The sequence below is a fragment of the Desmodus rotundus genome, chromosome 4 (assembly GCF_022682495.2).
Source record: "Desmodus rotundus isolate HL8 chromosome 4, HLdesRot8A.1, whole genome shotgun sequence".
In the NCBI taxonomy this organism is placed as follows: Eukaryota; Metazoa; Chordata; class Mammalia; order Chiroptera; family Phyllostomidae; genus Desmodus; species Desmodus rotundus.
In genome coordinates, this window is record NC_071390.1 from 112,822,335 (window position 1) to 112,834,459 (window position 12,125).

The 12,125-nt window shown below is 40.2% G+C and overlaps 1 protein-coding gene across 1 annotated transcript in view; it reads left to right on the forward strand.

The window, feature by feature from the left end:
• ITIH5 (inter-alpha-trypsin inhibitor heavy chain 5) overlaps positions 1–12,125 on the forward strand; it is an 82,131-nt gene that overhangs the window by 24,133 nt on the left and 45,873 nt on the right. Inside the window, exons 4-5 of the mRNA XM_024580352.4 lie at positions 230–331; positions 3,485–3,735. Coding sequence (XP_024436120.2) covers positions 230–331; positions 3,485–3,735 — 353 coding nt within the window. The remainder of the gene's footprint in view (positions 1–229; positions 332–3,484; positions 3,736–12,125) is intronic.

Genomic DNA, 12,125 nt, shown 5'->3' on the forward strand with positions numbered 1-12,125 from the left:
TTGAAGAATCATAGAGGCACTGTGGGCTGGGTCTTACCTTCTGTACCTATTGGAAATTGCCCTAGAATGAAATGAATGATTCAAAGGTAGTGCCCTGGTTTGGAATGTAGGTTCTGCATATCCAAGAGGCAATTAAAAATATTTTTTTATCATTGTCATGGTTATGAGATCTATGTTTGTATTTGTCTGGGAGCTGCAAGCTGGTAACACAGCTGTCTCTGGTTTACAGGCTAATTGGGGACAAGGTGTATCAGGGAGAAATCACAGAGAAAGAAAAGAAAAATGGTGATAAGGTAGAAGAGAAAAAGAATAAAACCACAGAAGATAATGGGTAAGTGAATTTAAAGGAATATTAAATTCACTTTAGCAAAATGTCAAATTTTCTACCTCTTTGCCTAGCCACCTGGATCTTTTTTCTTCCTTTAAGTATTTATTTTCTTTTTATTTTTTACCATAATAATAATAAAACATACCTTGTTAACAGCATAGTAGAGAAGGATTTATAGTAAAAAAGGGAACATTTTAGCAGTCCTATTTCCCAGTTCTCACTCTCTAGAAACATCCACTTCTAATATTTCCATAGTTTTTTGTTGTTATCTCCCTAACTCTAAATATTATGATAGTCTTTGTTTTTACAAATTTCTTGATAAAAATCAGATGTTATCCATTGATTCTCTGCTGGGAAAACACAGGATTCAGCAAAATTTCAATGCTTCCATTCTCCCTCTGCATTCCAAATTTTTACGTAATTATTCCTTCTTACATCAGCTGAAGCATTTGCACCATCTCAGACTGGACCCACCATCTTTGACAATACTGTTCCCTCTCCTGCGCTCTACCTTACCTTTCGGCTTCCATTTCCAGCACCCATCTTTTCTTATCTAATCATTCACTTTTGCATTCCCAGATTTACTAACTTTTATATTCTGACCTGTTGTGATATTTGTATTTTTTGTTTTATCTATAAACGGACACCAAACACTGAAAACCAAGAAATAGCACTTACTTTTTAACGATACATAAATAACACTAACTGCAGAGCCATCTAGTATACGAAGAGAATCTAGCATACTAAGATTCTCTTTCCCTCTTTACCAGCCCATGTGGAGAAAAATGATCTTAGCATCTAGATAAAATGTGAAATGTTGTGAACGTGTGAATCTGCTTTTGGTTCATTAATAAAAGAATATAGTTCTGAAAAAGCTTGTTCTCTGAAATCATAGACTGTCAGACACACTGCTGTTGGAAATCCTATTAGAGAGAATGGAACATGTGAGTCATGGGTTCACTTTGATAATGAAAAGCAACCAAGGTCCACAGCTTCAGATGAGGGGTTGTCTGCCACGGAAGTCCACATTTATCTTAATTTTGTAGTTCCTAAGGACAAGGAACCTTGAGTTTGCTTCTCGGTTTAGGTCGATATTAAATGCTTTACACACAGCCCTGCTCTTCTTTGACCTTCCAAACACTGCTTCCTTTGACTTCGCCTACACTCCCCCTTCCCCCAACCCTGTAATAATCTTCTGCCCCCCTTTGTTTGGCAAGATACTCCGTGCTGCTTCTGGTATATAATCTCCCTTGCCACAGCAGGTTATTAAAACCTAATTTTGTGGGTCTATAAGTGGTCTTTATCAGATGGGCTTTATCAGGATTATCTTTTCTTACAATTCATAAATTGTTCAGAATCATGCCACAGTTTTGTTTAGTCAGATCACAACATACACATACCTGTTTTCTCCTGGAGTTTCTAATTGATTTTCATATGAGATAAAACTCAATTTTGTCCCAATTAACATGTGGCAAGACACATAACTCATTTGAAATGGTGACTAAGTGAACAGCCATGACAGTGACATCCATGTCATTGTCAACAGCAACTGGAAGGCATCACTAATTGGGAGATAATATCCTCTTTTCTGAGCTGTTTTTTTTTAAAGATTTTATTTCTTAATTTCCAGAGAGAGGGGAAGTTAGAGAGAAAGACAGGGAGAGAAACATCAATGTGTGGTTGCCTCTCACGTCCCCCCCCACACACACTGGGGACCTGGCCTGCAATCCAGGCATGTGCCCTTACTGGGAATTGAACTGGTGACCCTTTGGTTCTCAGGCTGGCCCTCAATCCACGGAGCCACACCAGCCAGGGCTTATTTCTAAGCTGTTAAACATGACTGAATAGGTATCATGGAAGACTCATTGCTTTGCAGCTTTAACACATGATGTTTATCTTGGGATACCTTTTCATTTTTATCTGCCTTGGTTTAATTACTTCTTGTATTTCATATCTTCCTCCTTCTTGATTTCACCCTCACTTTGCTGGAATATATTCTGAAGTAACTTCCTTAGAATAAGTGTGTGAGAGGCAAACTTTCTGAGACCTTGCTTAAAGTGTTGACTGTGTACAGAATTTAAGATTCAGAATAATTTAGCAGCCAAACTTTGAAGACATTGCTCCAGTGCCTCACAACATCCAGCATTACTGATGATACATTTAATTTAGTCCAATACCATTTCTTTTATTTGTTTTCTCTACCTGATACTCTGAAATTTACAGTAATGGGTTTAAGTGTCAGTCATTTTTTTATCGATTCTGCTCTCTCTCAATAAAACTTTTTCATTTTGACACTTCTGTCTCTTTTTAGCTCTGGGAAAGAGGAGTATAGGAAGCCCGTCATCTTAGCCACTCATTCATTTACACATAAACTTGGACTTCTCCCTGTATTTGGTCCCCTTTCTCACTCTCATCTTGTGGTGTCCTGCTGAACCAGAGCCCGGAGTCTCTGCGATTCTGCTTTATTTCTCTACTTTGCTGCAGTCCCTCCCCACATAGTCTGAGCTGTAGAGTTCTTGGTCTACTGAATATCCCAAGTCTTCCAGAAATGTTTTCCAATGTCCTACCTGCTGATGGTTGCCCCTAACCACTCCTATTCCTTTTGTTTAATCCTTTACTCTCCCTGTTATGGTCAGTCTGCCACCTTGAATCAGAGAACTCTCACTCCAAGTACTGAAAACATTTAAAATTATTTGTATTTTTATATGCTTTTCAATCCTTTACTTTTTACCCTTCCCTTAAACACATCCATCAAACTTTACCAAGGTGTAAAAACCTCACAGGTTAGCTATTTTAAAGTTACATAAAATGTCTGGTTTATATGGCCATCCCCACAAAGAAGTGAATGCAATTTACATCTTGACCCCAATGCTCTCTTTTCCAGCAGTTCACCTATTTCAGTGTCCCTATTCCCCTTTTCCCCCTTGGGGATGACTCAAGGGAGAGGTAGGAGAGTTCAGTACTGTTTGAATTCTCTACTCCTTAGTACCCTTTGAGCCTTTGCAACCTTCCTCTAGTGTAGGTCTTTACTTCTCCCAATGCTAACTTTTACTTTCAATTTCTAAGGACTGTTACAGAGAGTTTGGCTGTGCCCCAAGGAGACTTGAGGCAACCTGGCTTTCTCCAACTCTTTGTTCCCATTTCTTTTCCTCACAGGGAGAAGGGGACTGAAACGTTCAGGGCCTCCATAGTTATTCCCAGCAAGGACAAAGCTGTCTTCCTCCTGAGCTACGAAGAGCTCTTGCAGAGGCGGCTTGGGAAGTATGAGCACGTCATCAGTGTGCGGCCCCAGCAGCTGGTGGGGAGGCTGACAGTGGAAGTGAATATTCTGGAGAGTTCAGGCATCACATCGCTGGAGGTGCTGCCTCTACACAACAGTAGGCAGAAGGGCAGCGGGAGGGCGGAAGGTGAGTGGTGCTTGCTGGGTACATTGAGGTATTCTTGGGTAACTCAGAGCTGGGCATTGGCTTTAGAGCAATTTATAAAACAAATGGCACTTCTTCGACAAAGGCTCTGAGTGTTTTTCAGGAATCTGAATGATTGCAACAAAACAAAGACAGTTCCCTGTACAATTTTTTAAAGTCAGTCTTTATCAAGAAATTTTTTAAATGTTTAAATTATTTGACAGAGTAATTTCACTTCTTGGAACCTAATCTAGGTGAAACACCCAAAATATTGGAGATGTTTTATGCATGAACCCATTTGATAATACTTGTAGTAGCAAAAACATCCCATCATTCTAAATATTCAACCATACAGACATGATTAGTAAAACATTGTTGCAAACATGATTTGGGATGTTACGGGGGAAAAAGACACAACTGTGCATACACCATAATGTTAAATATGAAACCTTTGTTCAGTACAAATTTGACAAGAGACTAGAAAGTTCTGTAAAATAATCATTTTGCACTAGGGGTGAGGGATTATGGAGTCATAAAAAGCATAAAAATATGTTTTAAAACTAATAGTTTTAAATTAAAACTAAAGGCCCAACACAGGTGAAATTAAATATTCACTTGTGTTGGGCCTTATCCTACAGTGCCAGTAAGGCTTGGGCAGATGGGTCCACAAATTGCAGCAGAATCAGAATGACAAGATCTCAGATCACTGTGACATTTAGGCCCAAGAAATGCTGAGTGATAAGTGAATATGGAGAATCTTAATTCAGCGCCTGTGATTGCAAGGAAAGTGGCCCAAGAAGGCTTCTTGTGCGAGAATATTTAGGAATGAGATTGGAAGGGGACAGGACAAATGACTTGACAAGGGCAAGAGGAGAATGTTGTGATTTTGCATAATGCAAAAACAATCCAGAAATGACTTCTTTGCGTGAGAAGTGGTTACCCTCAAACACTGGAGTGTGTCCTGGTCTGTGAGGGACTCAGGCCTTCTGTTATGTATTAATTACAAACATTGAGTTTGACCCTGTCAATCCAGACTTAATTGAAATTTTAACATATTGTCAAGGTATCTGACATTCAGAAATGGCACAAGATGCAATACACCACATTCTTATGTCATATAAGTGGTCATGTGTATGGTTAATGGGTTCTAGTGATTGATATGAACTATAACCTTGAAAAAACTACCCAGGCCCTGTAAGACCCAGCTTGCACATCTGCACATCAGGGCTGATAACCACCTCATAGGGTCACTAGGAAGTGTTAGTGTGTATGACGTGCCTGGCCCAGAGGAAGAGCTTAGTAATTGTTAAGTGTTTCTATTATTATTATCATCTTATTTTTTCTTTGCAAATCAATACTCTTATTAGATCATAAGTGTGATTTTGAAGGCAGATCTTTGTCTGATTAACCTTTATCTCCTTAAAATGCCTTTTAGAGAGTAGATAGCTAAGTAAGTAACTGCAAATTAGAGGAGAAAGAAAATAACATACATACAGGGCTCAGCACAAATAATGCCCCTTTTTTATGACCTGGTACTCTACACCAAATCTTCTATTACAAAATCATAAGCATGTAATTCTGTAAAATAACAATATCACACTCAAGCACACCGTAGGACTTTTTAGGTGAAATGTTCAAATTGCTGTCCATCTCGTGTGAGGTATTCACGTACCCTACCAACCACACTCAATGGTGTTACTTCTGCCAGGCCCTGTGTATATATATACATATATATGTATATATGTGTGTATATACACACACACACACACACACATATATACACACACACACACACACCAAAACTAATAGCAGAGAATGTTCTTCAGTTTTGTTTCTTCCCAATCATAATTTTTAGGGGTGTTTTCTTATGTACAACTGTGTGAAGGAGATCTTTCTGGGGGAAGATGCTTTGAGAGTTTGTAGGATCTCAGAGAGGGCCGAGCAGCTGTGCCGTGTGTCTGGGGTGAAGGCCCCGGGGCTCATGAGATGCGTGCGGGGCCCCCGTAGGAGAATCTGAGGGCCATGCTGCAGTAGTGGGATGTGCGTGTGTTTTGCCCTACTCTCAGAACAACTGTGACTCCTCGGAGTTGTGTGCAAGTTGTGGTGTGTGTATTATGCTTGGAGGGTGAATCCAATTGCTGACCTGAAAAGTTGCTTACTGTTTATATTCAGGGCCTGAGAGAATCTCAGAGGAACTTTTCCAGACCATTGATCTCTTGGGGCCTGTTTATTTTTAAGAAAATTGTTTTCTTAGCTCCTTGCAGCAGAGCAGATATTTTCCCTCCAGCGCATGGAGGTTTCACAAGCGTTTCCCCGGGCCAGGTGCAGAGGACAGATTTCCTTTTTGCTCTTCATTCCCATCTTTCAGGGTTCAGCTGTTATTGTTCCTGCAAAATGGAAGCCTCAGCAGGAGCAGCACACATGTTGTGATTTAGTCTGGACGCTTGCGTGTTTCTGAAAGAAATCTGGGGTAGAGATCAAACTAGACTTGGCTTTGCACCAGCGTGAACTGCGATTGCGTGAATGTGGATCCACGCCAGTACATTCCTCTGTTCGAGCTGGCTGTGTTCAGAAGTCAGAATTCTGGAGTTTCTCTAGGCAAATCTCAGACCACTGGACCCATTTTCATCTTTTAAGGAAACAATTCTAGATAAGGGTTACTATGTGCTAGATACTAGGCTTGGCACTTTGCATGAACCATTATCTCATTCAATCTTTACAACAACCCTCTTAGGGAGTGTTTTGTAAAATATTGAGGGTGTGAGTTCAAATTTCGTCTCTCCTTTCGCCTCTACATAAAAATACAAAAAAGAAAAAAGCCTAAAAGCAGTATCGCCTATCTTTGCCTCGGTTTACTTTCCCACTGTATCATGATTGGGCCCATGGCTATTGAATTGTAAATTAACAGGCTCCTTCTCAATCCGTGAACTAGTTCTCTGAGGTGTAATTTGGAAGGAAGCCAAAGTGTTATACTTTCTAGATTAGTAAAATGTCAGCTCATGTACTCAGAACTCATGGTCCAGAATCTAAAAATGACAAACTAGTATACACTGAGAAACAAGACTCCCTCTCCTGCCCCCAAACCCCAGTTCCTCTCCCCTAAATATTTTGGTACTTCATAGGCTCAATGAAAAGAGTATTTGAAATTCAGACTTCCTAGGACATCCTTGGGATGTGCTATCACGTGAAGGCATACGCCACGATAGATAGGCCACGGGTATGATTGGTTCCGCTTATTTCACTCTCTGTGTTAAAATCTCAAACTTCCTATTGTCCCATGAGCCCAAAATTTCTGCCCCTTTCGTGACTACAAATTTTTTTCCGACAGAAAATTTTCATTTGTAATGAGATCCCTAATGGATAGGAGTAGAGTAAAATGAGATAAAGTAAGAAATAAGGTACCTTGCCTGTTTTATCTATTCCCTTTTGCTTTACATCAGTGACTCTTGAACTCGGCTACACCTTTATAGACACCTGGAGAGATTTTAAAAAATTAAATATAGATGACCAAATTCTACGTTAAACACTTGAATTAGAATTTGTCAAGGTAGACCTAGGTAGCTGTACATTTTGAGGTGTGATATTCTATGAATTTACATGAGAAACTAAGAATTTGTAGAGAGAAACTATAATGAGTGCTTTAAACATGTTCATGTTTTATTTGTAAAACTAAAGAATAATACTGAATTTTTTTCTACTTTTCATAGTTTATTAGAGCACAGCCTTATTGGGATTCAGTTTATGTAGCTTAAAATGTACTCATTTTAGGTGTCCAGTTCATTGATTTTTAGTGCATTTGTAGAGTTGTGCAACCATCCTCACAATGTTGTCTTAGAACATTTCTATCTGCCTGTGACAATCCTTGTATATCGTTGCAGTCACTCCCTGTTCCCACCCCAGCCCCAGGCAACTACTAACCCACTTTCTGACTCTAAAGATTTCAGATAGCTCTATTTTTAAAAGCTCCCCCTGGAATGCTCAGTAAATGTTGAGAACCCTTACTTTGAACTTCCCAGCAGAATTTAGGGACATTAACTATGCCAGGATGTTGATCTACAGAAGCAGTTTAAAATTCAAAAAGATTATTTCTTTAACCTCACAGGCCCTCAGAATAACTTTTGAACCTTATTAAAATGTATATGTTCCTCTTCTTACCAACATGTTTTTACTGTTGGGTGCAGGCCAACATAGAATTACTCACACGGTTGGTGGGAAGTAGCTTTGCCCCATATCCAACTTCTGCTCATCAACATAGAAAGTTGAGATGGAAAAGTACCAACAAGCCCTCTCTATGGGGCTAGTGCATATTTCTCAGACTGTCTCAAGCTCATTAAACTAGGTACCCCATCTTCTCTTGGAAAAGACAAACATGATTGTTCAATGCATTTTGGTGTCAAAAGAAGTTCTCTACTCTCCTCAGTTCCCACCATGGCTTCCTGGACCCGTGGAATTGTTCTCCTGCTCTTCCCACTCTTCCTCCCACCATGAGAGAAGGTGCTCTTACCACTTCGAAGCCTGGCTTAGTGTTTGCCTTCATCCTGGCTTTTTCACACAGCCTGACTTCTCATTTTCACGCGTTCTTTGGCATTAGTTCCCTTTTGTTCCCTGAGATTTCCCTAGGCTGCTGACTTTGGTTCCAGGCCTCCCAACTGGAGTTCCCAAGAAATCTTAACTTCTTAATCTCTGTCAAAACTGAGGGGCCCATGTGATGTTTGACATTAAAGGAAAATTTTAGTTTCAGGAATGAGCGGACTCTCATAAATGTCTTCATGTTCTTTCAGTGGCTGGCTCATCATTAAGGGGTGCTCCACACTCAAGAACACAAAAGAAAGACAAAGACTATCAGCTGGCCATTAAAAAAATATTCTAAAAAGACAACCTACAGAACAGGAGAAAATATTTGCAAATCATATATCTGGATAAAAGTCTAATGTCTAGAATATATATAAAATTCTTACAGCTCAAACACAAAAAAATGTAAACAACTCAATTAAAATATGGGCAAAGGACTTGGATAGACATTTCTCCAAAGCAAACATACAAATGGCCAACAAGCATATGAAAAGACATTCAAGACCATTAGTCCTTAGTGAAGTACAAGTCAACCACAATGAAATATTACTTCAAACTCACTAGGGTGGCTATAATAATAAAAAAAGAAACAAATGGAAAATGAGTTTTGGCAAAAATGTGGAGAAACTGAGACTCATGTACATTGCTGATAGGAATGTAAAATGGTGTTAGCAACTGTGGAAACCAGTTCGGTGGTTCCTCAAAAGGTTAAACATAGAGTTACTATATGACCTAGCCATTTTCCTTAGCATATGCACAAAAGAATTGAAAACAAGCAACCTGTGTGCCCATTGTAGATAAGTGAATAAAAAAGCTGTGGTACATTTACACAAGGGAATACTACTCAGCTATAAAAAAGAAGGAAATGTTACCTTTTGGAAGAGCACAGATGGACCTGGAGATTATTATGCTAAGTGAAATAAGCCAGTCAGAGAAAGACAAATACCATATGATTTCACTTGTATGTGAAATCTAATGAACAAAATAAACTAACAAACCAAGTAGAAACATAGTCATAGAGGGGAGGATACAGGGAGGTAGGTTAATAAGGTGGAGAGATCAAGCAAAAAAAAAAAAAAACCCTCATAGACACAGACAAAAGTATGGTGATTACCAGAGGGAAAGGGGAGGGGAGAGGGAGGCAAGAGGGGGTACAGGGGGGACAAGTGGTGATGGAAGGAGTCTTGCAATGGTGAACACAATATACATGTGATTATTATAGAATTGTACCCCTGAAACCTATATAATTTATTAACCAATGTCACCCCAATACCTTTAATTTTAAAGAACTAAAACTGTTACAATTTTATGAGCTATTGGGATAATCAGTGAATATTAGCTTAGAGACCCAAGTGATAAAAGATGCGACGTGTGCTGGCTTTGTTCTGGATTCCTGGACATCTGCGGTGGCAGTGTTTCAGGATGCCTGCCTACTGTGCTGCTCCATGAACGCGCTCATTTGCATTTCACAGTCACGACAATGTAGTTTCCGGTGTTTGCTCTGAACGCCTGTTTGCTGCTCTGTAACACACTGTACAATAACTGTTTATCAGTCTCCTGTAACTTATGGAATCATTCTGTAACGGAACTGGCCTTGCTTTCAAAGCACTCTGCACCTAAGACAATAAAAACATCAAAGATAAAAAAAGAAGAAAGCAGGTATCAAATACTCGTACATAAATGTTCACAGCAGCTCTATTTACAATAGCCAAAAGGGGTGAGCAGTCCACCTGTCCATCAGTGGATGAATGGATAAACAAATCGTTGTACGTCCATACAATGGAGTATTAGTCATCCATTCAAGGGATGAAGTACTGATACATGCTACAGCATGGACAAACCGTGAAAGAAGTGAGACTCTCAACATTCCATGTTTATGACCCACTGATATGAAATGTCCGGGATGGATAGGTAACTCCGTAGAGATGGAAAGCAGATGGGTGATTGCCAGGGCCTGGGGGAGGAGGGAATGGGGAGTGACTGCCTAACGGTCACAGAGTTTTCTTTGGGAGAGATAAATACGTTTTAGAACTGGATAGAGGGAATGGTTGCATGACATTGTGAGTGTACTAAATGTCACTGAGGTGTACCCTTTTGAGCAATTACTTTTATGTTATATGAATTGTACACATTGAAGTGGCTAAGTTTATGTTATGTGAATTTTACCTCAAAAACATAAATTGAAAAAACCTAAATATTGGGTTGTTAGAATCCTATTTCTTCAAGTGCCCTCGAAGTAATGTTTGCTGTGCTCTCCAGCAATTAGCTACACATCCTTTACATGCCTAGGAAGGCACATAGTAAGACTAGGTGGAACTCAAGCTGTGGCTTGCTTTGTAATCGTTGTCACTCCTATGTAAACTTCCTGTAAAATGTTGACCTTCAGGTGATCCTGAAGACTGAGGAAGCGTAATTAGAAAGAAGAGAACCACTCAAAATACAATTTCCTTACCTTCTACGTTAGAAGATGAGGCTGGTGACACGCAGCTGTCTTTGGGAACAGGTTAACAACCAGCCACAGGTCCTGCAAGATCAAGTCGCCTCTGACTGGAGAGCAGCACAATGTCTTGTATTTCAGCGGATGCCCAAGAAGGGGTCAGATTAAATCCGCTTTAACATCTTATGTGTTTCTTTGTTCGGTCTGTTAGCCTCATGACTCTGCCTTTTGTTGTGAAGGTTTTTAAGGATTGTGTTCTGGGCACCTACCATGGTGCCTGCCATAGAACAGGTGCTCACTAAAGATTCGTAAAGTGAACTTAGGAATGATAGCTGTTGGCAATGGAAAAGCTGTTAGGTTTTCAACATTTTCCTGGTGTAAGTTGGCTAATTTTGCCAGATCTTGGGTGTAGATATTATTTTGCTGTGCAGGAGGTATTAGGAGACAGAGTTTGGTTCCACAAGACTGGTTACAAAAATCTAGATCTCACCTTCCTTTGCTTGAATTGCAGGATAAACTATAGGTCCCTCAGTTAAATTTGAATTTCAGATAACCAATATGTTCTGTACAATATCTGTGACATACTTATACTAAAAAAAAATCATTTGCTGTTTATCTGAAATTCAAATTTAACTGGGCACCCTGTCGTTTTATTTGCTAACTCTGGCAGCTCCATGCTACCAAAGGGCTATATGGAGACTGACTGACCCCAGGTCCAGTTCCCTGTGGCTGTGTCCTCTCCCCAACCCCTGCCCGCCCCTGATTCAGTGTCCATGCTGCAGCTGGAAGGACATGGCCCTGTTTGACCTTTGTACCTTTGCCAGGAAACAATCTGGTTGTCATGTAGGGTTTCCAGCATTGTTCAGTGCAGAAATTGTTCAGGTATGAATCATTTGGCTCCACAGTTGGTTTTGTTCGGTTTGGTTTTTAATGCCTACATGAGAACCCATTTTATCTTGTTTGTTCGGACATTGGCTGTAGTTAGGTCAGGGTCAGCTATGACCAGGATGACTCAGAGGGACCCAGGAGGGTGGCTTTCTCTCTTTAACTTGACGTTGGTGAGGAACCTCCTCTTCACCGGGAGACCTCTCTTTGTTTCTTCCTTTTTCTTGCTGTCTTAGTTGGGTGTGTGAAATGGGATGTCACCTGGGCCTAAGGCACTGTCCACTAGAGCTGTGGCGGAAGCCAGTGGTGGGTCCAGGACATGTGACATGGGTTACAGAGAGCATCGGCCACACCCACCAAAACACTTTTCAGGTGATCCCCTCAAGGGGCTCCTCTATCCATCCACACAACTGCACGCCAATGTGTTGAGTCATCTCCATGTTAAATGTTCAACAAGCTTATCTTAAGTTCTCACCACTTTCCTGGCACTATGCTAGAT